Source organism: Macroventuria anomochaeta (assembly GCF_010093625.1).
Source record: "Macroventuria anomochaeta strain CBS 525.71 unplaced genomic scaffold BU25scaffold_12, whole genome shotgun sequence".
Classification (NCBI taxonomy): domain Eukaryota; kingdom Fungi; phylum Ascomycota; class Dothideomycetes; order Pleosporales; family Didymellaceae; genus Macroventuria; species Macroventuria anomochaeta.
Genome location: NW_022985373.1, coordinates 176394 through 203568, shown reverse-complemented (window position 1 = coordinate 203568; position 27175 = coordinate 176394). Strand labels below are relative to the sequence as shown.

Here is a 27175-nt window from a genome sequence, read left to right as displayed (position 1 = left end):
ATTGACGACGACAATGAATACTAGCATATTTCACATTCGTCAACAGCCTCTTTTTCCAACAGTGATACCTGCCTGACGTCCTGCGCAAGAGCAGTTGGGCGTACTGATCAGACTGGTCGCGCAAAGATAGAATCCTACGTCGCAGTCAGTTGCGTAAGGCTCTCTTGACTGAAGCTTTGGCAACCAGAGCTATTGAGAGCGGCGCTGACTTTATATAAGACAGGGTGAAATTGTTACTCTAGTATTCATACTCATTCTTTCTGGACATGACGCGCCTGCCCCACCGAACGGCCCACACGTTCAGAGCTTCAAACATTCGTCACATTCATCACATTCGTCATTTGGATGTTTGATCGACCAAACAAACCCAGTACGACACACATCTCTACACTCATGGAGATGTATGCTCTACTTCGCCGCCCGTGATGCCAGAGTACTTTTTCCATCTTCTCTTCGAGCTCCATTCTTCACGCTCTCCTGCAGACACGACCTTCACCCCACCACCGCAAACCAACATCTTCACGTCTGAGCTCCCAACACATAGGCGAGCTTCGTGGAGCTCAGCGACGCCAGTGCCTAGAACGTACGGCGCTGCGACGGCCCCCAGCAACCGCCGGCTCAGTCAGCGCACACGACCCTCGTTTTCCGAACACCACGACAGTCCGGTACCAGTCGACAAAGCAAGCACTAAGAGTGGATCGAAGACTTCCAGGAAAAGCTTTGCCGCTCACCAAGATTGGCGCTTCGACACGATTTCGATTCTCAGTATCGACATGCTTCCGAGCAACACCGGTGACACATCACGATCGCGAGAGGCCCTCAAGCATGCTGCGACTTCTGGTGGCCTAGCCACCAAGGGTAAATTCATACCCTCCGACCCCAAGAACACAGAAGTAGGCTGGGGCGTCGTACACCTGTTCCGAGATGGACGCGAAACCCCAGGGCTATATGATGAGGTGGAGGGCGCATACGGCCCGTTTGTTGAGGAAGACTGTACAACACTTTGCATACTAGCTGTACCCTCATACATGACGCCGTCGGATTTCCTGGGATTTGTCGGAGAGCAGACAAGAGAGGATGTCTCACACTTCAGGCTCATCCGGACCAAGAGGGCGAACAAGTACATGGTGCTGATGAAATTCAGGGAATCGAGCAAGGCAAGGGCATGGAAGAAGGAGTGGAACGGAAAGACTTTTAATAGCATGGAGCCCGAATACTGTCACGTCGTCTTCGTGAAGTCTATCAACTTCCAGGACGGCGACGCTTCCACTCGCGACCCTTCCTCGTACCCTGATCTTACGAACGATCCCTTCACGCCAGCTGCGGCGCAGGAACCTACTGCACCGTTACCACCAGCGTCAAGTGCCTCTCCGTCCGCCGAAAGTAGTTCGCTTGCGACCTCGCTCACAACTAAGCCACACGCTCCTCCCACACCTGCTCTGGTCGAGCTACCAACCTGCCCTGTCTGCCTTGAGCGCATGGATGAGACCACTGGGCTTCTCACGATTCTTTGCCAGCACGTCTTCCACTGTGCCTGCTTAGAAAAATGGCGTGGCTCAGGCTGTCCAGTATGCCGCTACACTCAGAACGACGTATTCACCTCAAACTGTGGTCTCGAGGGTGACGCACCAGAAAACATCTGTAAGGATTGCGGTGCCACTGAAAATCTCTGGATTTGTGTCATCTGCGGCAACATCGGCTGTGGACGCTACGATGAGGCGCATGCCTTCGCCCATTACAAGGCGACAAAGCACACCTACGCTATGGATGTTGTAACACAACATGTGTGGGACTACGCCGGTGACGGCTACGTCCATCGTCTGATTCAGAACAAGGCGGATGGTAAGCTCGTCGATCTCTCCGCCTCAACACATCAGACCTTCGGCTCAGCTGGCATGACTGGCTATGCCAACGATAGTGTCCCGCGCGAAAAGCTGGACAACATGGGCATGGAGTACGCCTACCTGCTCACATCCCAGCTCGAATCTCAACGCGCCTATTTCGAAGAGCAACTTGCGAAAGCCACAGACAAAAGCACTAAGACTGCGGCTGCTGCGGAAGAAGCATCACGCAATGCGTCCGCACTTGCCAAAGACTTCAAAGCTCTGCAACTGCAACACACCGAAACCGTAGCGACAGTGTCGGCTCTCGAGAAAGAAAGCGCGAGAAACACACAGAAAGCAACGGCGGCGTCAGAGCTCGCCCGCACCCTGACCAAGCAGTACAAAGAAGAGAAGACAGTAAACGACTCCCTCCTCACGCGCATCAAGCACCTCGAGAAGGTCGCTGCAGATGCCGAAGTCAAGATTAAAGGCCTGGAGGCGCAAAAAGCAGACCTCGAGGAGCAGAACCATGATCTTTCCATGTACATTAGTGGCGCGCAGAAGATCAAGGAGATGCAGGCCAATGAGGTCTTCGGCTTACAAGAAGGTGAAGTGGAGGGTGCAACGATCGAAGTCGGCAAGAAGAAGAAGGGAAAGGGCAAGAAGAAGGCCTAGGAGCCCGTGACTATTTATCAGAAATCAGGCCTCACATTACAAGACGCTGGCCGTCAAAATACAGAGGAAACGGATGTCACGAGAGCTTTCTGGCAAAAGGAAGTTCAAACACGAAAAGACAACAAGATCGATGAGGAAGCCGAAGAGAGGGCAATGCGCGCACTCTGGGATCGCCAAGCTGCACAAGCCCAAAGCACTAAACCTCAACGATACAACACTCCCCGTCGTCGCCGCCTGAACAGTCTTACACCCATCGATAACAACATTCCCAAATCTATTCAACAACCCACATCAACAATCGACAAAGATGAGATGGCCCTGCAAGCCTTGACCGATATTTTGAACCCTTGGTCAGCTTTTTGGCGTTGGAGCACGCCAAACAGGTTCGATATCATATTGGAATTGCTTGCTGCTTTCCACATCGGAAAGAAGGAACTCGTCGCTACTATCGGAGCTACTATCACCTTCTTTGTAGTTCTTGTCCTTTCTTTTTGGCTGTTTTGAGGTGCTTCATTTGGTTTGAAGGCGTTCACGGGTCAGAGCGTCAATGTCATGGGAAGGCGTTATGAGATACCCGTAGCGTTGGACAACAGCTACAATGCATCACACATCATTAGCACACTTGATCTGTGTAGTCAGGGTGGTCGGATGGACGCGCCGGTAGTGGAGTACACGCGCCCTTAGATTTCTGACCAATCACACATCATCGACCAACCCCCTTCTCTTACCTTTCGTCTTCGCTGCCATGACCACAACTCACACCTACACACAACTTGAGCTAGCCAACCATCGACAGCAATACACACGACACTGACGGCGTGAGGCAGGAGAGTCACTGCGCAGCTATACGCAGCTTCACCGAATCTCCCTCTTACTCCTATCAGTTGCGAACGGAACTGGTATCTGGCATGTCGTAGTTGTTCTCCTTTGTTGCAACTTTTTGTGTGGTGGTTTCCTTCGTGGTTGTTTCTCGCGTGGTTGCTTCCTTCGTTATGGCTTCCTTCGTTGTGGCTTCCTTCGCCCGCAAACGCGTCAAAGAGCACACACAAAGACTGTACCTCAGCGAAACCAACTGCACAAGCTGTGACTGACATAGGTTCTGGAAGATGTGCGTACGCAGAATGAATGTCAGCAGCCCGGTCCAGCAGTCTGATCGACTAAATGACAGTATAGCCACATGCTCAGCCTCGCCCACCCATCCTACCATCGAAGCGTAGCCTGCGCCTGACGATAGATCTTAAACAGGCGAGCCGCGGGGCACTGCGTGGTGATGCTAGGCTTGTAACCTAGCCAAGGCTCCACCCCTGTACACGTTGACATTCGTAGGGAAGATTCACCAAAGCACTTCCACGAATTTGTATGCGGCTTGACGAGGTCAGTCCCTGCTGTCAGTTTGGTTGTCAGTCAGACTAACTGGTTGTCCTAATCAGAATCACAAGTCTTTCCGCAATGAGCAGGCTTCCGGCTAACGCAGGCAGAGGGGCTACTACATCTAAGGGGGACACAATCAGCCTGCAGAGCCTCTATAGTTATCAGCGATTATAGAATGGAACCTGCTCGCTATTGGTCGCAGTGGTCGTATGCGCAGGCTGTGCAGGACGTCATCGAATGCACTGCACAAGGCTGAGACACGGCACAGAAGGGGCCATACTTGGCAAAGGTCACTTATACAGCACAGCGATTCGACCTCCCTCGCTTTGATCTGTGTCAAAAAAGCTGGGTAATCCTACTTGCTACAATGCGTGTCTCTTTGCTGGTGCTATTGTGCGGAGTCGCAGGGAGCATAGCGACAAACACATCGGTCGCGATCAACCCGGAGCCCCCTCTCGATAATCTTGGTCTGCCAGGCTTGCCACTCAAACATGGACTTGGATTCTGGCAGCCTCGTAACCTCTTTATTCGACAATGTCGGTTGATGATCCTCTAGCCAGCAAGTCATACCTAACGGGCGACAGCATCGTGTACTGCCGCTGATGGCTACATTCATAACTGTGGCACAGATTACCCTAAATGTGTACGAGTATCAAATCTCTTGCTCGTCACCTTGGCTAACCTCCAGGTAGTGCAGCGGTCACAGTCTTGATTATCTATGTACATGTGAGTCCCACTCCTTCGGCCCCCGAGTGTGTACTGACAGCTTGACAAGACCAGACCTATACCTGCTGCGCAAATTCCAACTCGGCATGTGCACCTGGCTGGTATTGCTGTGGACTCACGTGCTGCCGGGAAGGGATCACTTGCTGCGGAAGCATATGCTGCAATGAAGGGTACTCCTGCAGTACGGCACAAACCTGTGTTGCGAGAACTACAACCTCGAGATCAAGCACCACCACAACACGACAGCCGACTGGAACTACTACACCATCGGAAGGCGATGAGGACAATTTTAAAAAGGGACTGAGTCAATCGGATAGGATCGCACTAGGGGTCGGGCTTGGCATCGGTATTCCAACACTACTCATCGGTTTTACAGGCTTGATTATAATGTGCAACAAATAACGAGGGTAGGATAAAGAGCGCGAAGGTCTAGACGAGTTGCAGTTTGTCGGTCGACCATGGTTTGAGATTTTTTGTTTCTGTCAATTCATACTGATGTACAACACATAGACTTTAAGCCACTCGTAATATTTAATCACGTATTGGCCAAACCTGCCTGAGTGGGTTGAAAGAACTCAATCATCACAGCAACAATGCGCTGTTCACATCCTCAAGCATCCGTAACGGAGACAAAACTTCCTGGATACTATTATTGAAATACCCCTTGGAGGCGTCCAGGACCACCGATTCCATGACCAAGCAGTGGACGCCGGCACCACCAAAGGTATTTCGACCGATCCCCATCAGTGACCTACCAGCAAAACTCCTGCTGCAAATGCTAAAAACGTCAGTCTCTTCCCCTCACCATTCATCCATCGCAGACTTACACCGCCCTTGTAACATCCAACCAGAACACACTCTCCCATACTCATCGCACAGAGAATATTGCAAGCCTCACACCTCCGCTTTCCAAGCATTGGCTTGATAAGCGACAAGATGATAGTGCTCGGCTCGGCAGTAGCCACTGCTACGACGGAGGTGAGCAGCGTACTCCGCTTCCCATGCACATTCACCTCAGCGGGGAGACGTTCGGCGATCGGAGGCGCCGCCGTTGCAGGGGTTTCAACACGTGGGAGCCCGATGTTCGGTAGAGTGAGCCAGCAGAATTCTTGCTGTCGACGCTGTATTGTGTCAGTCTTCATACTTCAAGTAAACTGGGAGAGAGACTTACACCGCCCGCGTAACATCCGATTTGCACGCACCTACCCATGCTCATCGCGCAGAGTCTGTTGCAGGTTTCGCAGCACCGACGCTTCGAGAGCACGTGAGCGGTTGGTGTCGTTGCGGTGGGAGCTGTTGGCTTGACAGCGCCTTCCTCAGGAGTAGGAGTGAAGTCGGTGGGTGGGTGGCAGCTACGCGCTTTTCAGCCGGGAGGCCGCCAGTGGATGTCCCAGCGTCGACGAGTAGTGTTGCCGCGGGGTCGTGGCTCCAGGCGGAAGCGGAGCATCTGGTATCGCGGTCCAGCAGACTTCCTCCACAAGATACTACCCCCATTAACTTTCTATTCTGACACGCGATCACAATATCGGCAACTCACTCCATCTTCAAAGCAACTTAAATACGCACACTCAGCAATGCCCCATGACACGGAATTGGCGACGGTTGATTGATCGACGCTTCTCGAGGGGTGAGGAGCAGTGTTGCCGCGATGGTGGAGGTGGAGAAGCGCATTTTGATTATTGTTGTGGTGGTTGTGACGCTTGGAGTAATATAGTGTGGTGTGTGAAATATGTAGACGTGCGAGTTGCTTTTTACAATTTGCTGTGGGCTCGGTTTCTTGGAGCCTGGAGATGTTTCATGGTTCGTTGGAGTACGAAACAAAATCCCCAACCAGTGCCGGCAAGAAAAAGATTGGAATGTTCGTTGAGCATAGTGGCGATGATTCTGAAATACAGTAATTGAGATTCGTTACCAATGCCCAACTCCTTTCCATGTAACACCTTGAGAAATGTATGTAGTATATGTACAAGTCATGTCTGCTTTTGCTTCCCAAACAGAAGCCAAAGTAGTAAGAAGTGAGAGTCGCCGTCTCGGTCGTCATGTTCGTTGAAGTCGTAACTATGCTGTCTGACTGCAGACGCAGAAGGGGTGGGGAGGAAGGTGGTGAATGATTACCCAAAATACGATAAGCCAGACCCATGCCAACGCCGGTGCAATGTGAGAAAATCCAACTGCCACCATATCCAAAATCGGTTCGAGGTCTCAAATCCAGTCATCGTCCTTCTTGCCCCCAACCGGGCCCCCAATATCGATCTCTCTACCGAACGCCAACCCCAGATCAAGCTTGGGAACATCGATCTGCGGTGCAGGCTCGGCCTTCTTCTTCGGACTCATCTTCACTGGACTTGTACTGCCATTCTTGTCCCCGCTGCCCATTCTGACGGGTTTGACGTCCCAGTCGTCTTCCAGCGCAGCACCAATCCAAACTTTGATGCTGTCGTGCACGGCGCCGTAGTACTTGGGGTTACACGCGCGCAAGTGACCCATGAGCTTCTCGAAGCCCGAGATGCGGAGGTTTTCGCGAAGTTCGTTACGAGCGGCGCGCGTTGGAAGAGAGGCGAGCAGCCCGTTGAGGAGATCGATGTGTGTCGCGAGATAGTTAGTTGCGTCCCATTCTACCCCACCAACGTAGGGGGCCGCAGGAACGATGGCGCGGGGTCCAGGGAAGTGTGTCTTTGCATAGCTCTTGGGTGGTGTGTCCGCGGAGGGTGCGGGAGGAATGGGAATTATGTTAAGGTGATGGATGAAGATCCAGAAGACTTCCTTGGTGACGTTCGTCATTTCCTTGCACCACACCTGGTATGGGCGGGATGTGTGCATTTGCAAGATGAATGGGACAGTCGAAGATTCTTTCTCTTTGACAGGGTCGCGCAGGTAGGTAAGGAGTTCGGTAGCGCGGGAAGGAAGTTCGGATTCGGGTGCCATGTCGATGTGAGCAAAGACGATCTGAATGATGAGCTCACGAGTGGTGAATTCGCTGGGGCCTTTGTGCTCTTCGTCAAAGAGCATGTCGATAAGCGCTGGATAGAGGGTGGATGAAATGCTGGCGAGTTGCTTGAGGGCACTGTCCGTTGTGCAAAGGCCTTTCAGGCAGCGGAGTAGCTCGTGAAGGAGTGTATCTTCGTGGTCTTCGCGCCATTCGATTTCCATAATCCGGTGGAGCAGGCCAACGAGCTCCAGCATGCCGCCATCTTGAATGAATGTATCGACCCATTCGACCGTCTCGTTCCGTAGCAATAGTCGAAGTTTGTGCAGCTTGCCCACTTCAACCTCTTGAGGCTTGGGTGTCTTCTTCAGGTAGTTGATGAACTCCGCAGATTTGACTGTCTTCGAGCTGTTGGATACAGATCTGTTCGAGGCAGCGTCTGAAATTAGGGATCTGGAAGACGGCGATTTGGGGATCGGGCTAGGCTGTGCGGTTGTACCCAGTTCTGTGGCTCGCTGCTTCTTCGTTGGGGAGTTGCTTCTGGTGAACGTAAAAGTCCTGCTTGTTGGACGCTCGCGTTTTGTGCCATCTGCCTTGCTCGTCTGCAACGTCAGATTCTCTTCTTGTGCGGAGTCGTTTCTCGACTTGGGGGACCTGGTGGGTCCCAGCTTTGGAACGCCTTTGCCTTCACTCTCTCCTATTGACGGTATGGACGTTGTGGACACCCGTGGGGTATCGAGCTTGTGTGTTCGGACGAAGTCCGCTTTGACTTCGATCTTCAGGGTTCGCATCGCAGCGCGCTGATGTGTGGGAATGTTTCGTGATTCCTACCATTGTCAGGCGTTGTTATATATGTCTGTCGATTCTTAACTTACCAGAACTTCCTCGAACTCAGCATCCACCACCATCGGGTCAAGCTCCTTAGTGGGTGATGCCGGTGGAGCGTCTGCTTGCTTTGCCCTACCGTTGAAAGCAGCGACTGCAGCCATCACCCTGTTTGGCTTCTTCGTTGGGCTTGGTGGCGGTTCCATTGCGCCGATTGTCATAAATTGTCTGCCAGTGTCTGTACTAGCGCGTCCGAGTGCAGGCCTTGTAGACTTGCTCTTCGATGGTGAGCTGTCTCTTGTCCTCTCCCCGTTCCCTTGTGCGTCTGTCAACGGCGCTCGATCGGTGCTCTTCTTGCGCGAAAATGTGTCGAGCAGTGACGTTGTGGACTTGGGAACGTGCATAGACTTTGGTCGTTCTTTCGGCGCAGGTCGCTTCTGCAGGGAGGGCTGGCCCACCTCGAAGAAGTCGCGCTGCTTCGATGGGGAGTAGTTCTGCGGGGTGTACAAATTGATCTCGTCTTCGAGGCTGCGGCGCTGGTCGTTGAGCGGGACCTTGCTCGTAGCTGTGATATCTTGCAGAGGCTGCGAGCTGAACTGTGCCCAGATGGGAGTCGGTGGTGGTTCAGACGACAGGGCCGGGGAGAAAGGAGCAGTATTCTCCTTGTCTTTCGTGGGCGACTGTCCAATCTTCTTAGACTTGCTCTTGCCAAACATAGACGCCAGGTTGGTCGATGACTTGGCTCTCTTCGACTTATCGAGGACTTCGTCTTCCTCCCGCGATTGTCTGAGGTCGATCGCCTGCTTCTCTTTTGCTTTGTCCTTGCCAAGTGACCGCAGCGATACAGTGCTGAGGGTCTTCTTGTGCAGGCCCTTCCTCGGGCTCGAGCTGCGAGTGTCCTGCGATTGCTTGCGTGGCAACGGTGGGAGGACAGGAAGGTTCTCGGACTGGTTGTTGGCAGTTCGCGGCTGACTGTGCGGGTGGTCTGGCGGCAACAGCGGCGCATTCATAGTCGCAGACGGCATAGGAATATATGGTGCAGTAGAGGGCGCAGCCTTCAGTGCAGTGCCGTCAGACGGTGAGCGCTTATGCTGTCCGATGATCGACTTGAGCACCGAGGCCGACTTGTTGCGGCGATGCCCTGCGGCGGGGGCTGGCGCAGGCGCTGCCATTGCGAGGGCAGCGACGACGGGGCAAGATTTGCAGGTGCTATGATGGAGGCGGTGACCAAGAGCGATGCAATTGAAACGTATGCAAGCTATAGCAGGGACATGTCTGGCATATTTGGCGGAGCAGTTGGGGTTGTCTACTCCAGATGGTTCGTGCCTCGTTGACGTAGTAAACAAACTGCCCGTTGTTGCGGGAACGGCAGGCGCGCTAACGGGGTCGGCATCTTTGAGCGCGAATGCACGTGTCACACCGCAATTCGACTTTCTGCTTTTGTCTGGGCCACCTGTTCTTCCAATGATCCAAGTGCCGTTCCTTTTAGCCACGGGATCTTGACAATGTGGAGTGTTGTTGCTCGTTCGCGGCAAGTGCTGCCGAGCTACGGTTCGATTGCCCTCAAAACACTCGATCAGGCGGACATGTATAATACAGAACGAGCACCACTCAGAGGTCTGAGCAAGTTGTCAGTGCTGAACTGGATTCAGATATCGTATTTGGAAGTTATGTCCTGTTACTCGTTTGTTCTTCCTGTGCCTACGCTCTTGGGTGTCAATAACATATCCCTGCACAGCTGGGGTAAGGCTGTTGACATTTGCATCAAAGTGTATAGATCGAACTGAAAGTCGTGACTGCCAGTATCGAATCTCTCGTCGTGTCGTATCCGGATATCTTCATGGTTGTTAATGCTGCACACCACTCAGCCTTTCATAGCCTGATTGGCAAGCTGCATCCTCCTAGCCCAACCCCCATACACCCATCCCATTGCATCCGCCATATCGTGGAAATAGGGAGACCAATCTGTTCTTTCTTAGCCTTCGCCCCACACCCTTGAACAGGTGCAACATACCTTCTCTCACAAATCCACCTTCCTGCTCCTTGAGCTCTTTCCAACTCTTCTTTTCCTGCATACCTAGCTGCACAGCTCTCGCCCTCTTACCCCTCGTCGCAATGATCCTGACTTCGCCCTTGAGGCTTTGCTCTGGTGTTGCTAGGCGCCAATTCTGGATAATTTCGTGACCTGGGCGAGCGGACCACTCTTGCATCTTGCGACCGTCTTCTGTTCTCTCCTCGTCCCTGGCCTCGGCTTGCTTGGTGGGTACAATCCTCATCTGCACACTTGCGCCGAATGCCTCGCCATCACGCTCCTTCAGCAGCGCATCCCAAGTCTCGGGTTGCTGTTGTCGCTTCCGCCTGTGGTCGTAGCCTGAGGCGATGAAGTCCGTACAAGGCGTGATGTAAGTGAGTCTCTTCCATGCATCGCTCTTGAGAAGAGCTTCGATATCCATATATGTTGTTACGTCTCGCCAGCCATCGCCTTGTCCGTAGCCGTGCCAGCAGTCGTCCACTTCCAGTTCATCGAGACAGAGGCCAGGCAGAAGGGACAAGGCATTGGCGAAGTAGTACGTGGGGTAGTATTCCGGCTTGTCGTTTGCATAGAGTGGGAACGGGAACGCGCGGACTCGGATGTGACGAAGCCGGGTGATGACACTCTGGTCGACAGAGAGTAGTGTACGAAGGAGATCTTCCGTACTGCGGAAATGGAGGGTGGCATTCAGTGGAAGGTGACGCCAGGCCTCAGCGTGAATCTGACGGCATGTGAGTAGCAAGGCTGCACGAGGCGAGGATGTGGATTCTTGGGCAGGTTTGCTGGGTCCTCTAAGGCCGTGGACGATCGTGTAAGAACTAAAGAGGAAGACGTAGATCAATTCCCGGAGCTCGACTGGAATGGTCAGAAAGTTTGGAGTGGCCATGGTCCCGATCGAGGGTGTCAGATCGTAGGCAGGTATGATGTGATCCCTCTATTACACATGTGATGAGCTGATGGTTAATAGCCGCGGCTGTCTGTGGACTTATACTTGAAGTACTCCTTAGTGAGAGTTGATGGCACCAAGATCAGTTTTTAATGCTGTAAAGTTGAGTCAACCGGCAGAAATGCCGTTCAGCTTGATCTGAGGGCTGAAGGGATCACGCGCGGCCTTTATGGCGTGCCAGAGCATTGCGCTGTGAAAGGGCTAGTTCGTTGTTAGTATGACGTTTAGGCGTTTGCCGGGGTACCAATCGTGGTCTACCCTGCCGTAGCGCGAATAACGGGGATTGGTTCTACGGCGGTGTAGGAACGCAAACGTCAGGAAAAGATAAGGACCCTGCCGCGTGTCATCTGCCTACACTCGCGTGCGAGCTACTGTAGTCTCCAAACGGTTGGGAGTCGAGTCTGGACTATGAACTCGGTTGTTGCGCATTCTGATTTGCCAAAATCTTGCATTCCACTATGAATAAGCTCGCTTGCTTCTGGGGTATCGTCGATGCATCTTGATCGCTGCACTTCATCTGCCTCTCCATGTGTCGTAGCTACCTGAAGGTGGTACTAGTCCGACTTGGACCGCCCACGACTTCTCTGTTGTTGTGCTGCGGCCTCCTGTATCTTCTTCTGCTGCCATTGCCATTCCACCAGCACCGGCAGAAAGTGCCACAAGTCGAATTCTGGCCACAAGCACTTCAGGAACACAATCGATGTGTTCTCGTGACATTGCCATAGCATGAAGTCGCTCAATCGCTCCACACCGGACGTGCGCACTAGCAAGTCAAGTGGTGGGGCATCCGCTGTCATCATGTTGTCCGTCAGGGTTTGAGCGGTGATTGCCTCAGGATCCAGGAACTGGTGAAGATGCGATTCATCTTTCTCCGACGGGTTGATCGCCGTCGACGATGACAAAGACCGCTCGTCGTCGTGCTTGCCCTCTTTTGATGGTGAAGACGACCGAGATTCGCGCTGCTCAGCCCCGCCTTCTGAATCATCCTTGAGAGATTGCTTGCGGATGTGCTGTGTGATGCCTGATTCGGAGAATGTACGTTTCGAAGGGCTCTGGAGGTTATGAATCGGTGTGCTGTAGGTCTCGACAGTCTTCATGACTGCGGTCGTAATCTCGTCTCGGGAGGTGTATGGAAAGCAGATATTTAGGATAGCCCTGAACATATTAGAACGCCGTTCGAGGCAAACACTTGCAGAGACACCCACTTCTTGTTATGCGCAGTCAAAGACACGGCTTTGTCGACCGCCTTGAGGACGTCAGGCTTGATCAGATCTCGTTGGCCCAATACCCTGACGGATGCTCCGTATCGATCGAGAAGAGCACCATGCTCAGACAGCTGCTCGAGCTTGACCTTGGCCATGGACATCAGAGCATCGACTTCGTGTTTTGAGCGCTTGAAGTTCTCAATACTGAAGGCGTAGATTGTGACAACCGTCACACCTGTCTTGTAGCAGACTTCTAATATCTACGAATGCGTCAGTAATCTGCAAAAGAGGCTTTTATCTCTGCAACATACCCTTGCTAAGGACTCAAAGCCCATGTTGTGCCCTTCTACGGTCTCAATGTGGTGGTTTCGCGCAAACCGCCTGTTACCGTCCATGACGAACGCAACATGCTGGGGAATCGGTCCCTGCTTGAGAGAGCCGATGAGAATCTCTCTCAGCTGTCGTATTGTCCATGCGACCGGCGGCGAGGTTGCGAGCCACTTGTGTATGCGGGAATCGTGGAGGGAGCCCATGGTGGAAATTGTTGAGCCCTGGAGGTACTCGGTCTAGGAAATGTATAGGAACGTCGCAGTTGCAGGGACAGTTGATCGAGAAAGATTGGACAGTCTAGTGCGTGGAGTGGTCTATGGTGGAATTGGAGGGCTAGGATATCACGGAATGGGCGGCATGCTGTATATGAAGGCCAAGTCTCGTAAGATGCTACGTAAACCAAGGCCAGAAAGCTGAGGCGCAGGCTGAACGCGCAGTGTCCAAGGGACCTCGGAAAGTCTAAGCGTTACCGGTCTTTCCCATTTTGGGGCTGCGCTTGGCAGTCTCGCTTCCCCACCCCTGCCGTTACATCCGCCGATTCTTCCTTTGCCTGACAACGCAGCCTCTTTGCCGCGCAATCGGAGCTGGTCTCTCCCCAAAGACTCACTGCCACACCACCACTTTTGCTCGAGACTAACACAGCCATGGGTGATGAGGCGAACAAGCATGTCGCGCAGCTCGCTGATCAGCTTGCGGAGGGTTTCACAGCGTTGAGCGGAGAGTACCAGGCTCTGTTCGACCAGCAAAAGCAGCTTGAATGCAAGCTGTCCTGGGCCAAACAGCAGGTAAGCTACCACCTAGTTTTCTTTCGTGCATCTACACCTCTTCTATGATGATACACTTTAGCTCTAGACCTGCAGCTGCTTTGCGGCTTTGCCAGACAACAACCACATGTTATCCTGATCCTCTACATCACACCACTTGTCACACCACGCCCTTCTGGCCCACTGGCTGACAAACCTCAGTATCTCGATCTTCTGAAGCGCTTCACGCCGAGCACACTGTCACAGGAGCATATTGCGTTCCTTCAGGACCTCGAGCGAGTCGCCGAAGAACAACCCCGGGCGCGGTTGAACGTGGTGGATCTGTTGGCTCAAGGTGACGATGTGGAGCGAAAGAGTCGGGCTGTAGTAATTAGACAGGCTGAGGTCGCTGCGACTGCCCTGCGTGCTCCCACCGAGGATGCTGGTGTCAGAATCTGGAGCGGCCCTCAAGCGGACCCACAAACAATATTATCGAATACCCAAACGAGCAGTGTCACATCGCCCATGGAGAAAGACTTCACAGCACTTGGAACACCCAGTAAGCTTGGGTGTCCATTCGCTTCGGGAGCTGGAAGAGGCAGTTCGCTCGCTACCCCGCGTAGCTCCACTTCAAGACTGAGCTCGCGAGGCAGAAGATCGAAACGCCCATCCTTCACCGACCCTATTCGCGCTGAGATTTGTGGAAACAACCCATCCTCGCCCTCTGTGTCCGTCGAGGGGTCTGCCGTCGTGTGCCCGATTCGATTCCTTGACCAGCATGATCCCGAAGAGGTTGCGAAATACTTCGAGAAGCACAAGCACGAGCTCCCAAGGAGTCATGAGGTCTGCATCACTCGCTTTCAGAGCAACCAGGAAAGCATCGATCAGCTGGACCGCAAATACGGCAACCTCGTCAACATGATTCAAGGACTGGGCCAGAAGCACCAAGCTTGGCTGCCTGAAGAACCGGAAGATGCGATCGAGGAAGAGCTGGAACATGAGGGCAAGCCAGATTCAAAGGCGGACGCGAAGGTCACAAAGTGGGTGAGGGCCGTGTCAGACAGCTTGCAAGGTGTGGCATCACCACCAGAGGACATACCACAAGAGCCGGTTGCAGACAAGGATAGGACGAGTCACTTTGATCGGCCCCTCAAGGATGTAAGGGTGGGCGAATCACCAAGCCGACCATGGGGCATCTCGATCCCAGCCAAGTACACAAACGCCGAAAGCTCGTCCTCAGTCGGCTCTGCCGCGACCGCCTCTCCACCAGTGCCGCTCAAAACTGATCGTGAGATTGGTCAGATGCAACAAAAGTCTGCCGGCAAATGTCCATTCGATCACGAGGCTTTGGCCAGGATGCGAGCAGGAGGGGCGCCGCAAGCAGTGCCTACTATGCCCACGATGCCTACGGTGGCGACTGCACTTACACAGCCCGGATCCAGCAGTTACCGATCGCCCAGTCCAAAGCCGGAGCCTACCGTCAAGCCCGAGCCGGTACCGCAGCCTCCGCCATCACCGTCGAAAGAGCAGGATACTCCCAAGGTGATTCCTCAGATGGTCTTCAACGGTCCGGTCTTCCTTGGATACCCTCCGGAGCAACTCATTGCGCTATTACAAAACAGCAACCTCGGAGGTGCTTTTCGCGGGGCTTGATGCAGGAAGAGTTGTTTGAAGCGTTTATCTGTTTTCACCCAGCGTGCGTCTTGTAGCCACTAGTCTGAGCGTTTTGTATGTCCCTAGACCTCTTCTTCTCGTCATCAAGCGTCTCTCTTTCATCGCTAGCGTGGAGTTCTGGCGCCCTGCATGTTCGTCTATCATCCAGCATCCACTCGCTCAACGTGTGGCGCACATGTTTATAGTTCAGTCATCAACGAGGGCCACATGGCCCTCCTTACATCACTAGATCTTGTCATCGACCCTCTGTCTCTTCACTTCTTTTGTAAATCCGCCATCCATGTCCGCACGCCCTTTGCACTGTCGTGTGCAGCTCGAAACACTGCTTTCATTAGCACGTGTCCACCATGTTAACGAGACAGACACTTACACTGCCGTTCGTTCTCATCCAACCCCCTCATGAAATCCGCACCTTCACCCAATGCACCACGAGGATTATGTGCTTGATCGGCAATAACCGCCGCTCGTGCCTTGTACGTCTACACAAACAATTGCTTGTTACTCTTCACTCAACTTGGAAGTGGAGGAAGACTCACGTCTGATAGTACTTCGACCATCTCGTCCTCATCGAAGAGTTCAAGGATCCGCGCACCCAGGTTGTAGAAGTGCGGTGCCAGCGCTCTCAAATCGACGGTTCGAGGATCTGCTTTTAGGGCGTTGAGGACGCGGGGGGAGAGGGCGGTCGGGGGGTCGAGGGTCACTAGGGATTGCGTGTTGAGAGATTGGCTGTGGACATTGTTAGTGTGGTGCCGAGGGCGAGAAGTGGAAGAAGATTATGAGCGATAGTACGCGGTGTGGCAGAAGTGTGGTCGTTGCTGGGGTGGTTTCGTACCTGAGGGCAAGCATCTCTCCTAGCCAAAGGGGAAGTTCGATCTTGGAACCTTGCTTCATGTCGCCGGTCATGTTGCCTTCAAGATAGCCTAGGCCAGGGACGGTGAGTTCAAAGGTACATGGTACCTTTTGCGCATCTGTGAGGATGGCATCGACGTCGTAGTAGGACATCTTGGCGGATCGCTGTAACCGATTAGAATTGTGACGTAGAGTGAGTGGCCTCTGCAAATGCTCGATGAGAGATGGAAGTTGCACGTTTGATTTGCTAAGGCTTGTGTACAACAGAGGAAGCAAGTAACAGCAGGCAGTAACCACTCAGAATGAAAATAATTACTGAGACGATTCTTTGTTCTTCAAGGCAGGAGTCCTTCAGGAACCTCTCCTGCATGTGCAAAGTGAGGTCGCTGAACCACGGTACTGCGCAAACAGAGCCATGTGGCGGCAACAGGCATGTCGCGTGTCGTGCAACCACATGGATGACGGGACGAATATGCACAAGAACCGTTCGGTAGAAACGAGATTTGAGAAACAGAATCTGCTGCAGGACGAGACAAACAGGGAAGGCGTTGGAACGTGAGAGAATGCAAGAAATCATCTGCTTACCGTTGTTGCCCCTCAAGCTGTGGTGCGCGTCTGCGTGTGCCTGGAGCGGGAGTCGGACTTATAGCGCGTTTTCGCCGCCTGTGGTGAGATCACTGACTACTTTACCCTCTAAACTCCTCACAAGCGCGTTAAACACCGTTGTCCTGCAGCCTCAAACAAATTTTATTTTTTTTGCTTCTTGCAGCTCGCTGTTGTTCAGCAGTCGTGTCTTGGTGATTGTCGTCGCGCGCCCTGACTAGCCGCTGCGGGCGTAGTCTCACCGCCTTCGCTGCCATAGCTCCAGTGAGGTCCCCGGTCATCATCACGAAGCGAGCCGCAGCTCGGGATTGCAGCAACGAGGCGGCTACTTACATGAACTGCCTGTGGCATCTCTCTCCGGGACAGATTCATAGATCTCCAGCAGTTTCTGCCTTTCCTCAGTAGAACCTCAAACAATAGACGCGGCAGAATCCAGGTACGTCATGCCCGCAAGCTCCCGCTGGTGATCATCTGGTGTCGTGTGGATACTCGATTACGCTCGGCGTGGTTCGCCTGCAAGTCACTGAGCCTCATCGTTGACATTCGCAACAGCAACACACTATTCCTTTCACTGTCGCAAGCATTGATTGACACCTCTCGTTGATGATAGCCGCCAGCGAGCTCCACTCCACCGCGCCTTAAGCTCATCGCCGACGCTCACGCCCACGCTCACGCCCGCGCCCCCCCCCCCCCCCCCCCCCCCCCCCCCCCCCCCCCCCCCCCCCCCCCCCACCCAACATGGCTGTCAGCGAGCGGATATCGCAGCTCATGGGCGCCCTCGACTCAGGCACCGGCGCAGACAACTCGCGAGCGACCTCTCCTGGCGGCGACTGGCGCGGCGCCAATGGCACAGTCGACGGCGGAGACAGCAGAAGCCGCCCACGCACATTTCCGTACTTTGAGTACCTGCCGTATCAGACTGAGGACCACAGCGAGCGCCTCGAGAGCTTGAACACATGTCTGAAACATCTCTACATCGCCGTGTCCGCCGGCGACTTCGCCCCTGGTGCTGTGCACTGGACGCGCGAGATTCGAGGCTGGCTGTCCCTCAAGTTCGATCTCCCCCGCAGCACGCGAGTGAAGCTCGTAAGCTTATACTACGAGCTGGCTCTTGCGCCTGGGCTGGACTACCTGGTAGCAGAACGCTTTGCATCCATGTTCATGGTGCTGACCAAGTGAGTATTCTGCAGCCTGACCATGGCTCAGTGACACAGCTGACACGAGACAGGCGAAAACACTACCTGCGCCCCGGCAAAGACCTCATCCTCGACTGGCGACCGCTATACAGAGAGCTGAAGCTCTTCGTTCTACCTTCGGAGTCTGGTGGCGCCCACCCACCAAATGTTAAGCGCAACATCCGAACACTGACGAAGATGTGCACCTTTGCACAGCTGTACTTCGACCCCAACGAGATACCTGCTATGTTCGAGGAGCTGTTGCCCTTCTTCAGCACGTCGTTCAGCGAAAGCGCATTCGTTGTCGTGGGTCTGCTGAACCTGCTGCTACCGACAAACGCAGCGCCAGAAAACAAGCCAAATCTTCTACCGCAGGAATACTTGCCCACCTTCTTCCACTGCTGGTCGCTAGTGAACCGATCGCGGTTGTTCGATGCACACTTCATCGACACGATTTCGAGACTGGCTAGAGACAACCTGACAGCGCCGCACATCCCTTTCTCACAATACGGCATGTTCACTGGCGAGCAGAACTCACACATATTCACAGCGATCCTGCGTCTTCTCGAGATTCCAGTTGGACAGGCGACATCGCCGTACAGCAATACAGTCGATCTTGGTGCTGGGTTGGCAGTCATGCTGGATAGGGACCAGCGGAAGCACCCTTCGACCCACCACATCGCTCGATTCATCGGCATGTCATTGTCGCCGGCGTGTGTAGACCACCCAGACTCTATTCTAAGCAAGCTAGAAGGCCTGATCCAGGCTGTTGAGACGTTCTTCCACCCATCGAATTCCGGTAGTTGGACGAGGCCGCTCGCACAGTTGGTGTACTACCTTGCCGACTTCTTCGTACTGCGCTGGAACCGAGAACACAGTGGCGAGATGGACGTGCCCAAGGAGCGCCAATTGAACGATGAAGTCAAGAGGCGTTTTGTGCTCTGTCTGCGAGAGGTCACATTCATGGGCATCTTCAGCAAGAGCGACAAGGCTGTTCAGTATGCGCTTTCTACGCTCCAAAGCTTAGCGTATCTGGAACCGAACCTCATTCTTCCAGGCGCACTGCAGCGAATCTATCCCGCCATGCAGGGTCTTGTCGAGGTACATCGCACTATCTCCTCCATTCGTGCGTTGCACATGCTCTCGAAGATCATGGCGAAGACCAAGGGCTGGCGATGCCATGTCACAACTGTCCTTGGGCTGTCATTGCCTGGCATCGACGCCAACGATTTGGAGAAGACGTTACATACACTGCAGTACGTGCAGGGCGTCTGCTACCTTGTACCGTTCCACGATCTTACAAAGGCGAAGAAAGCCTCAAACCCTTCTGGAGATGGGACAGAGACGCCACAAGAGGACATGGGCGGTGACACAGGGCTTGCCATGCAATGGATCACGCAACAAGTCGAACGATTAGAAAGCGCCAACGGCAACATCGAGATCAATTATGACGAAGAGCTTAGCGACGAAGACGAGCAGCTGATCCTGCGGTCTTCCACAACAGGCCTAAACGAGTTCCTTATCTCGTTCCTCGGTCGTGTGTTTACCCTCCTGGAGAATCTGCCAGATGCCTCAAGAGTTCGTAGTGGATCTCCTGAGGAATACGTGGTGAACCATCTGCCAGCTGCATTCACACCGTTGCTCGCTGCGCTTTCGCCGGAGCTTTACGATGTTGCACTCGACAAGATCGCCAACTTTATCTCGAATCACGTCATTCATCAGGCGCGAGATGCGATTGCTTTCATTTGCAATAGTCTTGTGAAGATCAATCCCGAAAAGGCGTTGAAGCGTCTGTTGCCCCACCTGTTTGCTGGCATCCGTACAGAGATCGAGGACATTGGTGCCGGCTCGACGCGAACAACCGGCGCAGAGGTTCTCCCTCGCGACCGGGCTCTGGTCTGGAACCTCAGCATCTTGAGCATGTGCGTTGTGCATGTTGGTGATGCTGTTCTCGAGTGGAAGGATGATCTCTTCGAGATCGCCGAGTACATGCAACAGAAGTGCCGAGGCACACCCACCGTGCACGTCTCGAACTTCATTCACCATCTCCTTCTCAACCTGACATGCACGTATACCATCGACTACGATATCTACGAGCAGGATGAGCTTGCGCAGGGTATCACTGCCGAGTCGTGGGGAAGGCAGGTCGATGTGAAGAGCCTGAACGTCAAGTGGCACACTCCCAAGCCTGAAGAGGTCGAGTTCGCCGTCAAGCTGTTTGAGACCCATGCCAGTAACTCGATGAATGCTCTTGTTGCACTCATCTCGGCGGACTCGCCCATCAAGCGAGAGGGCACTGGTAAAGACTGGTCAGATGAAGTATCGAGGAATCTCGTCCTTCTGAGATTGATTATCTCTGGTATCTCAGTATTGTTCGACGTTCGACATGATCAAGTCAGCGGAAGCATCGATGCTGGCTCTGAGAGTGGGTCGGATCCTGACGCCATGGACACGGAAGGCATCGACGACGACGCTGGTCTGGGTGAGGCAGAGGATGAAGAGGTCAAGCCTACATTCCAGTACGAGTCTGGCTACCCGTTGTCTCGCGAGGATAAGGATTATAAGCTCATCCACGACCTCCGCCACCGCGTTGGTGAGATTCTGCATGACGTTCATCGATTCTTGATCGAGAAGCAACCCGATGATGTTCCTTGCTTCAATTCTCTGTACAACGCTTACCGATCTTGGTTTATCGATGTTGGTATTGAGCGTTCTGCGCATGTCCTTGACCGCATCTCTAGGCTACTCGACAACGATGAGCAGCCATTCAGGTTCAGCGGTTTGCGGAAACAGTACCCCCGACCACTCCTTGTCCGACGCGCCAACGTATACCACTTGCAGCGCCTTCGACACAACGCCAACCCTCGGCCAAAGACTGAGCTCGACAAGCAGTTGCTGCTCGATCTTGCAGAGTCCAGCATATCACTGTACACAGAGATTCGACGTACAGCTCAGACCGCAAACGAATCGGCCGTCAAGTGTGTACTAGGCGCTCGACCTCTTGTCATTCCATCGCTCCTGGACGCCTTTGTCAAGGCTGTTGCAGAGCATGATTACCCTCGCATCAAGGGTGCGATGTTTGCTCTGCTCTTCGGCAGTCTGGCAAAGACAATTAGTCGTGACTGGAGGTTCACTCCCAAATTGATCAAGGCGTTCATCGAAGTTACTGGTGCCGACAAGCCATCAGTGCAGAAGCTTGCTACGAATGCCACCTTCCAGGTCATGGATATGGGCAAAGCAATGGAGCGCATGGTCATTCTCGATAAGGATGTCGTTCAAGCGATCGCATATGCCATCGACTCCGCCGAGGACGAAGTTGTGCAGCAGAAGGTCACAAAGCGGCGTGAATATATCAAGCAGAAGCGCGCTCGCATTGAGGGCAAGAAGGCTGATCTGTCAAAAGAACTGGTTCAGATCGCTAAGACTGAGCACTGGAAGAAGGTCAGCCGTACAGCAGCCATCATCGTTAATCTCGGGATGCGCTACGATACTATTGCTTCTGATGAGATGATCGATCTCGTGGCGAAGGGCGCTATCGACCAGCATCCAAGCTTGCGAGGCCTTTACGCAGGAGCCTTTATTGGCTTGTTCTCAGTCATTCAGACGCGTGCAATCACTGGCCACAGCTACGAAAAGTACCTGCTAGGCGAAGAGGATTTGCCGGACAAGATATCGGTCACAACTCGACCTGATGACCCGAATTGGACAGAGGAGTACCTCGAGTCCTTTGCACAGCCTGAGGCAAAATACTATGTTGACTTCGACTACCCTGGTTGGCTGGTGTGGAATAAGACCATGCCTGCTTTCCTGCCGAACGCGCCTCAAGTAGAGTACGACGAAACCGAGAACACTGTCCGCAAGAGGATCGCGAGCCACCTGACGCGCTCGTGGTTCTCGAACTACTTCGCATTCATGAAGCAGGAGCCCCGTGATGCCAGCGCTGACCGCTTCCGTATGTCAAGTGCGATGCTGCTGACGCATGCTTTCGATCTCATCTTCTGTGGCTTGACCGAGGCGACATTCGATGATATCAAGGACCTCACCGAGGCCGTGTACAGCGATGGAAGCGACAAGCACCAGCATCGCGCCACATCCGAGATCATGGCTGCGCTGCTGTCTTGCGCACCAGATCTGAAGCCGGACCAGCGAACAGAGGTTTGGGAGTATGTGTTCCCGATCGTTCGCAGCATCTTCCAGGATGGTCTTACACCTGAGAACTCGGGATATTGGACAACATTCTTGCATGTTGTCCTGCAATCCAAGGATCCGCGTCGAGGATGGCCCATGGTTGACTGGCTTGCAAGCTTCCGCCTCGATATGGACTCCAATGCTGCTTTCAAGGAAAGCTCCAAGGTGCATCTCTTGACACAGATGATCAGCGATGCCGGCTGGCACTTCCGCTTGGAGAAGCCAATCTTAGAGGACTTCATGAAGTACCTCGATCATCCGTATAAGGGTGTGCGTGAAGCGATGGGACAGACTATTGCGACAATTTACCGCACGCGTTACCATGAGTCATACAAGGATGTCGCTACCCTGATTAAAGCACAGAAGGACGCCTCGTCAATCGGTATTCGCCCGTACCAACCCTCCGACGAGTTTACCGCCACAATCACCGAAACCTTCGCCCGCCTCGAAGCCTGGCGACACCAGCGCGAGCCTGGTCAACAAACACCCTCCTCCTACACGTCGGGCGGTAAGACTGTCCTTCTCTGGCTGGACTCGACACTCTCTTCGTACGAATGCACACAACTCGTCAAGTTCTTCCCTGATGTCTTCATGGAACAGCTCTTGCATATGATGGACATCAAGGAAGACCCCGAACTGCAGTCTCTTGCATACCACGTCTTCCGCCATTTGCCCAACATTCCACAGCGCGAAGGCGAAGACTTGGACTTCATTGCTGCGCTCATTCGCATTGGCAAGACAGCCACGAGCTGGCATCAGCGTCTGCGTATCTTGATCAACGTTCAGGTCATCTACTTCCGCCGCCTTTTCCTCATGAGCTCGTCTCAGCAGCAAGAACTGTTCGACTGCGTTTCCTCTATGCTCAGCGACGTGCAGCTAGAGGTTCGCATGGGCGCCGCCGCAACGCTCAGTGGCATGATCCGCTGCAGTCCGCAAGCCTTCCGCGACAAGCAGGTCGAAACATTGAAGAAGCGCTTCACTACCCAACTCACCAAGAACCCGCTTCCCAAGAAGAAGACATCGGTTCATGGCACGCCATCCGCTGACCAGAATAAATTGGTATTGACACGCCATGCGGCTGTACTGGGATTGGGTGCTTTGACGCAAGCCTTCCCCTACCAGTCTCCGCCACCCGCGTGGTTGCCGGAGGTTTTGGCGACGCTTGCGCGTAAGGCGAGCAGTGATCCGGGCATGGTGGGTAAGAGTGTGAAGACGGTGTTGTCGGACTTCAAGAAGACAAGGCAGGATACATGGCATGTTGATGTCAAGGTAAGCATCACTCTTTTACTATCTTTTGTTGTCATGACTAACGATGTGACAGGCATTCGAACAAGAACAACTTGAGGATTTGGAGGGCGTACTATGGAAGAGCTACTTCGCTTAAAACGTGTCGCAGACAACGCTTTTGAAAGGACGTAGGATAAGGAGGGAGGAATAAGGTGTACAATACTACGATATGGCGAGACATGATAGCATAACAGGCGAAAGAGCGATACCACGGATGCTAGTATAGAAGAAACAATTTCGATTCCGAAAATCTGTAAATGAACCCTGGAGGTTGTCACGGTGCAACGAAACACATCATGGTCAACTTAAACATCTATATGAGGAGAGAAGGAAAATGTCTTCAATTTGTACGGTTACAGATGAATGGAGAGCAATCAACCCATGTGGCAACCTCGTGACTGCCCAAGATCGCCACCAACGAGGACAAAACCAGGCACAACAACTCCAATCCTCATCATCCTCCCAAAAACTGTGCTCCCAAACACGCTCGAGATCGGGTTGCAAACGGCGCAGCTCCCGCAAACGCTCGAGAAAAAACCGAGTCACTCATCGCTGTTGTTTTTGGCCAATCGGACAGCGAGGCACAGTCGTACCAAACCCAAAGAAAAAGGAACTTGTGAGACAAGATGTGTCCAGATGACGATGTCCGCTTTTTCAACTCCAGAGCCTGGATCTTTGCTGCTGCTGAAAGGCACTCGCGGCAACAGCGAGCGAAACGATGGCCCAAACAGCCGAGAGGAGCAGAATGACGAAGAAAAACACGGTAAACCGAGGGACCAAGCCAGCGCAGGAAGACGTCGACTTCTTTGTGCGGGTTTGATTTTGATACCAATGAAAACATTCGCCGGGAGGAAGGAGAAGGGGACCGATTTGTACCAGAAGGCCATCACGGCGCCAAATCCAGAACAGACGGAGATGCGCAAAAGAATCATGTTGACGATAACAAGAACCAAACGCACGTCGGGGCCTGTTTTGGGCGACAACTCGATCATCGCGATGATCTCATTGCTAAAATTGCTGTGTTAACATACTGCACAAGAGTATAGTGATAAAGTGAAGGGAAATAGGGAGATGGTAATGATTTATTACCAGATCAATGCTGCACTTGTACCGATCAATATCCAAAACAGTGGCGCAAACTTCCTTGCTCGAAAGCACAACTGCGGAAAATCGAGGCGGGCACGCTTCACTGAGGAAAGCAAGCTAAAGTCTTCAACAGCCTCTGCAAAGTGATTTTGCGTATCTCGTCGCGGACCCTCCCAGTCATGCTCGTAGTGAGACCAGAACCGACCCCTTCGGGCATGTTTCTGGTAAAACTTGCTACGACCCAACCGACACCCAACGACCTCGAGATTGGGCAGCCTGTTCGCTAGATCCAAGATCATTCGTAAGTCTAATTTCGACACCTCTGTATCGTGCCAATAGGACGGTGAGTTCACCCTGGTTGAGTTGGGGTGCCTGCACACACCAAAGTTTTGGAATGATTTCGGGCGCTAACAGATGAACCATCCAACTGACGTACATGCGGTGAAAGCAGGTTCTTGACACTTGTATGCCTATCTATCTCTTTAAACCGTGAATAGTGACCTTGATTTTGCCAGGACCGGATACACCAGCGCGCTGCTCAACGGTCTCCAGTGCCGAGAAAAGCTTGTCCTTCTCGCAGAGTTCTTCTTGGGTTTCTCGACAGGCACAACGACCGTCGTATTCGTCTATTGTTGGCGAGAACTGCGTGTGGAACACCACCTCACGAAGGAGGCGAAGACGAGAACCACCATAGATGGCAACAAACTTCTACGAGTTGCCTTCGGTCAGCTCGAAGCTGGAGAAAGCTCCAGACAGTTACTCCGCTATATACACGTGCTGATGCGTTGACAGTCTCCAGGGTCGTTCGTAGACCGACTTGTTGGTGGAAGGTGCGACTAGCGCAATGCTTGGGCCACGTGCTGTGCCTTAGCAGGATGTTCTAGATGGCGAAAACGTAAAGACGATAAAAAACATGCTGGGACTCTCCTACTTTTTAGAAGCGGAGACGATGTGAGGTTTCAAATAATCCTTTCGTTCTAAATTTGAGCCGCCGTGTGGTATATCGCACATCCGAGCACGTAAGACCGAAAATGCCTTCATGATGGAGATGCAGCGATGCTAAGCCGCCGTGCGCTAGGGTATTCATGTGCGTACGTGACGAAAGGAAAAGATAAGAAATAGACGTTAGACAGATTGGTAGTGATCGAAAACTGTTCGTTCAGCCGAAAATGCGGAGGAAACCCCACAGCCCAGCTCCACAAAGGACGGGAATTGTAAGGTTGTCATCCCAACCAAACAAATCCAGCGCCTCGCTGCCGCTTGCGACAATGCCAGTCACCAACGACATGACACCGAGGGCTGCGTGACCGGTAATGGAGCTCTGAGCAGCAGGCAATCCCAGTGACTCCTGGATTTGAGTTGGCAGCGCGAGAACGCCTTGGAAGGCGAATGCGTTTTCGCCCTGGTTAAGCTCTGAGTAAAGCGGTCCTAGCCAACCCCACCATAAGACAGCTGTGATGATGCCTGTCACACATGCCGCAATGGTGCCAGCAAGACTCTTGCCTTTTCTGACCTTGGGCGTCAAGTGTCCCCAGAGACGGCCGAAGGTCGATGCTGCAGTGTCGCACCAGCTGAGCAGCAAAATGCTCATGACACCCACATCCTTGGGGCAGAAGCGCATGACAATCCACGCGCCGAGCAGGTATGAGATAACGCCATTGTAGCCATCCACTTCAGATTCGCGCATCAGAGCGCCGAGGCACCGAATGTAGAAGCGATTGACCTGCCAGTAGCGGTGTCGAATGACGTCGGTGAGGGTGATAGGGATCAACAAAGTGAGCAGAACGGGGTGAATCTGCGACAGTTGGCGGCCGGTGCAGTAAAGGAAGATTGTGACGAAGCCGATGGAGACGTGAAGGATTTTGCGAGGTATTTCGTGGCGGTGGATCTACTGATGTTAGCCACAGTCTCAAGGGTGATGTATGGTACGTACGAAAGAGCGCCATTCTTGATGGATAGGTATCAGGCCCAGTGGACTAGGACTTCGGCTCATCTCTCTCCAGTAGTTCTTGTTCGCAGCTGCTGGAGACAAATGCCCGTTGCTTGTGCCATTTGGCAGAGCAAGGTCTTTCTCCAGACCTCCGTTCTGCTGCCTTCTGGACGTCAGGCCACTGGTTCTCCTTCTCCCCATGCCTCCCTCGAGTGTGGGATCGCGACTTTTAGTTCGTGCGCGCTTCTCTGGATCTGAGCCTGACGAGTCCTCTTCGACAGGTAGGGGCGACTGCACCCTGTTCTTGCGCGCCGAAGCACGCGTCACAGGGCCAAAGTAACCGTCTTTCCCACTACCAGCCTCTGAAGGAGTCGGTAATGGTGAAATGACGCGCGGGGTGTGCGGTATTTGGTATTGCCTGGAGGAAGCCATTGCTGAGCGAAAGCAGGTGGTGAAGTATGGAAGCGGAGGGGCGCGGATGAGTCCAGATATGCTGGAGCGGGCCCTCGCGCAAAATATGGCGACGTTGACGAGTAGTGAATGGCGATCTGCATCCACACAGTCGTGACGCTGAGTAGACGTGGTGTGAGCGTCGTTTAAGACTGCGGATGTGGTGGCTTCGACATCGGCGTCAGACGTAATCAACAAGGCCAGGGCGGACGCGAGTTCGTCCGGACAACGCGCATCGTCTGGGAGAACAGGATATGCCACAATTTATGTGGGCGACAGTAGCCAACTTATAAACGTGGTTGGAAAGGAGACGTTGCGACACCAGTGACGC

General features: G+C 53.3%; 10 protein-coding genes across 10 annotated transcripts; 5 read left to right on the top strand and 5 right to left on the bottom strand.

The window, feature by feature from the left end:
* The first annotated feature begins 2 nt into the window (after nucleotides 1–2).
* BU25DRAFT_29655 (zf-UBP-domain-containing protein) lies at nucleotides 3–2838 on the top strand. Its single transcript, XM_033701915.1, has one exon. It carries the CDS (start codon nucleotides 426–428, stop codon nucleotides 2496–2498), a length of 2073 nt encoding a protein of 690 aa, XP_033562871.1. The 5' UTR covers nucleotides 3–425; the 3' UTR covers nucleotides 2499–2838.
* A 1332-nt stretch (nucleotides 2839–4170) lies between these two features.
* BU25DRAFT_29617 (uncharacterized protein) lies at nucleotides 4171–5168 on the top strand. Its single transcript, XM_033701908.1, has 4 exons — nucleotides 4171–4428; nucleotides 4499–4512; nucleotides 4562–4589; nucleotides 4645–5168. The coding sequence occupies exons 1-4, from the start codon at nucleotides 4404–4406 to the stop codon at nucleotides 4995–4997; spliced, it is 420 nt and encodes a 139-aa protein (XP_033562870.1). The 5' UTR covers nucleotides 4171–4403; the 3' UTR covers nucleotides 4998–5168.
* Nucleotides 5169–6647: 1479 nt separating this feature from the next.
* Nucleotides 6648–9836, bottom strand: BU25DRAFT_29518 (GTPase binding protein-like protein Rid1). Its single transcript, XM_033701897.1, has 2 exons — nucleotides 8397–9836; nucleotides 6648–8348 (listed from the first exon to the last, which is right to left on the bottom strand). The coding sequence occupies exons 1-2, from the start codon at nucleotides 9516–9518 to the stop codon at nucleotides 6798–6800; spliced, it is 2673 nt and encodes an 890-aa protein (XP_033562869.1). The 5' UTR covers nucleotides 9519–9836; the 3' UTR covers nucleotides 6648–6797.
* Nucleotides 9837–11599, bottom strand: BU25DRAFT_29517 (uncharacterized protein). The gene is made up of 4 exons (XM_033701896.1): nucleotides 11370–11599; nucleotides 10361–11312; nucleotides 10104–10311; nucleotides 9837–10047 (listed from the first exon to the last, which is right to left on the bottom strand). Exons 2-3 carry the CDS (start codon nucleotides 11262–11264, stop codon nucleotides 10211–10213), a joined length of 1005 nt encoding a protein of 334 aa, XP_033562868.1. The 5' UTR covers nucleotides 11265–11312; nucleotides 11370–11599; the 3' UTR covers nucleotides 9837–10047; nucleotides 10104–10210.
* On the bottom strand, nucleotides 11572–13339 carry BU25DRAFT_29394 (Undecaprenyl diphosphate synthase). Its single transcript, XM_033701895.1, has 3 exons — nucleotides 12841–13339; nucleotides 12530–12789; nucleotides 11572–12479 (listed from the first exon to the last, which is right to left on the bottom strand). Exons 1-3 carry the CDS (start codon nucleotides 13060–13062, stop codon nucleotides 11879–11881), a joined length of 1083 nt encoding a protein of 360 aa, XP_033562867.1. The 5' UTR covers nucleotides 13063–13339; the 3' UTR covers nucleotides 11572–11878.
* BU25DRAFT_390448 (uncharacterized protein) lies at nucleotides 13300–15529 on the top strand. The gene is made up of 2 exons (XM_033704567.1): nucleotides 13300–13644; nucleotides 13825–15529. Exons 1-2 carry the CDS (start codon nucleotides 13504–13506, stop codon nucleotides 15253–15255), a joined length of 1572 nt encoding a protein of 523 aa, XP_033562866.1. The 5' UTR covers nucleotides 13300–13503; the 3' UTR covers nucleotides 15256–15529.
* Nucleotide 15530: 1 nt separating this feature from the next.
* On the bottom strand, nucleotides 15531–16721 carry BU25DRAFT_447682 (DNA replication complex GINS protein PSF3; the record flags this gene model as incomplete). The annotated part of the gene is made up of 4 exons (XM_033709551.1): nucleotides 16109–16721; nucleotides 15813–16002; nucleotides 15647–15755; nucleotides 15531–15598 (listed from the first exon to the last, which is right to left on the bottom strand). The coding sequence occupies exons 1-4, from the start codon at nucleotides 16276–16278 to the stop codon at nucleotides 15531–15533; spliced, it is 537 nt and encodes a 178-aa protein (XP_033562865.1). The 5' UTR covers nucleotides 16279–16721.
* A 740-nt stretch (nucleotides 16722–17461) lies between these two features.
* BU25DRAFT_490315 (uncharacterized protein) lies at nucleotides 17462–23700 on the top strand. The gene is made up of 3 exons (XM_033711488.1): nucleotides 17462–17903; nucleotides 17957–23360; nucleotides 23413–23700. Exons 1-3 carry the CDS (start codon nucleotides 17467–17469, stop codon nucleotides 23473–23475), a joined length of 5904 nt encoding a protein of 1967 aa, XP_033562864.1. The 5' UTR covers nucleotides 17462–17466; the 3' UTR covers nucleotides 23476–23700.
* A 320-nt stretch (nucleotides 23701–24020) lies between these two features.
* Nucleotides 24021–25158, top strand: BU25DRAFT_420633 (uncharacterized protein; the record flags this gene model as incomplete). The annotated part of the gene is made up of 5 exons (XM_033708032.1): nucleotides 24021–24337; nucleotides 24425–24452; nucleotides 24598–24765; nucleotides 24804–24807; nucleotides 24980–25158. 5 exons carry the CDS (start codon nucleotides 24021–24023, stop codon nucleotides 25156–25158), a joined length of 696 nt encoding a protein of 231 aa, XP_033562863.1.
* A 465-nt stretch (nucleotides 25159–25623) lies between these two features.
* Nucleotides 25624–26826, bottom strand: BU25DRAFT_457475 (uncharacterized protein; the record flags this gene model as incomplete). The annotated part of the gene is made up of 2 exons (XM_033710116.1): nucleotides 25624–26352; nucleotides 26398–26826. The coding sequence occupies 2 exons, from the start codon at nucleotides 26824–26826 to the stop codon at nucleotides 25624–25626; spliced, it is 1158 nt and encodes a 385-aa protein (XP_033562862.1).
* Nucleotides 26827–27175: the final 349 nt, after the last annotated feature.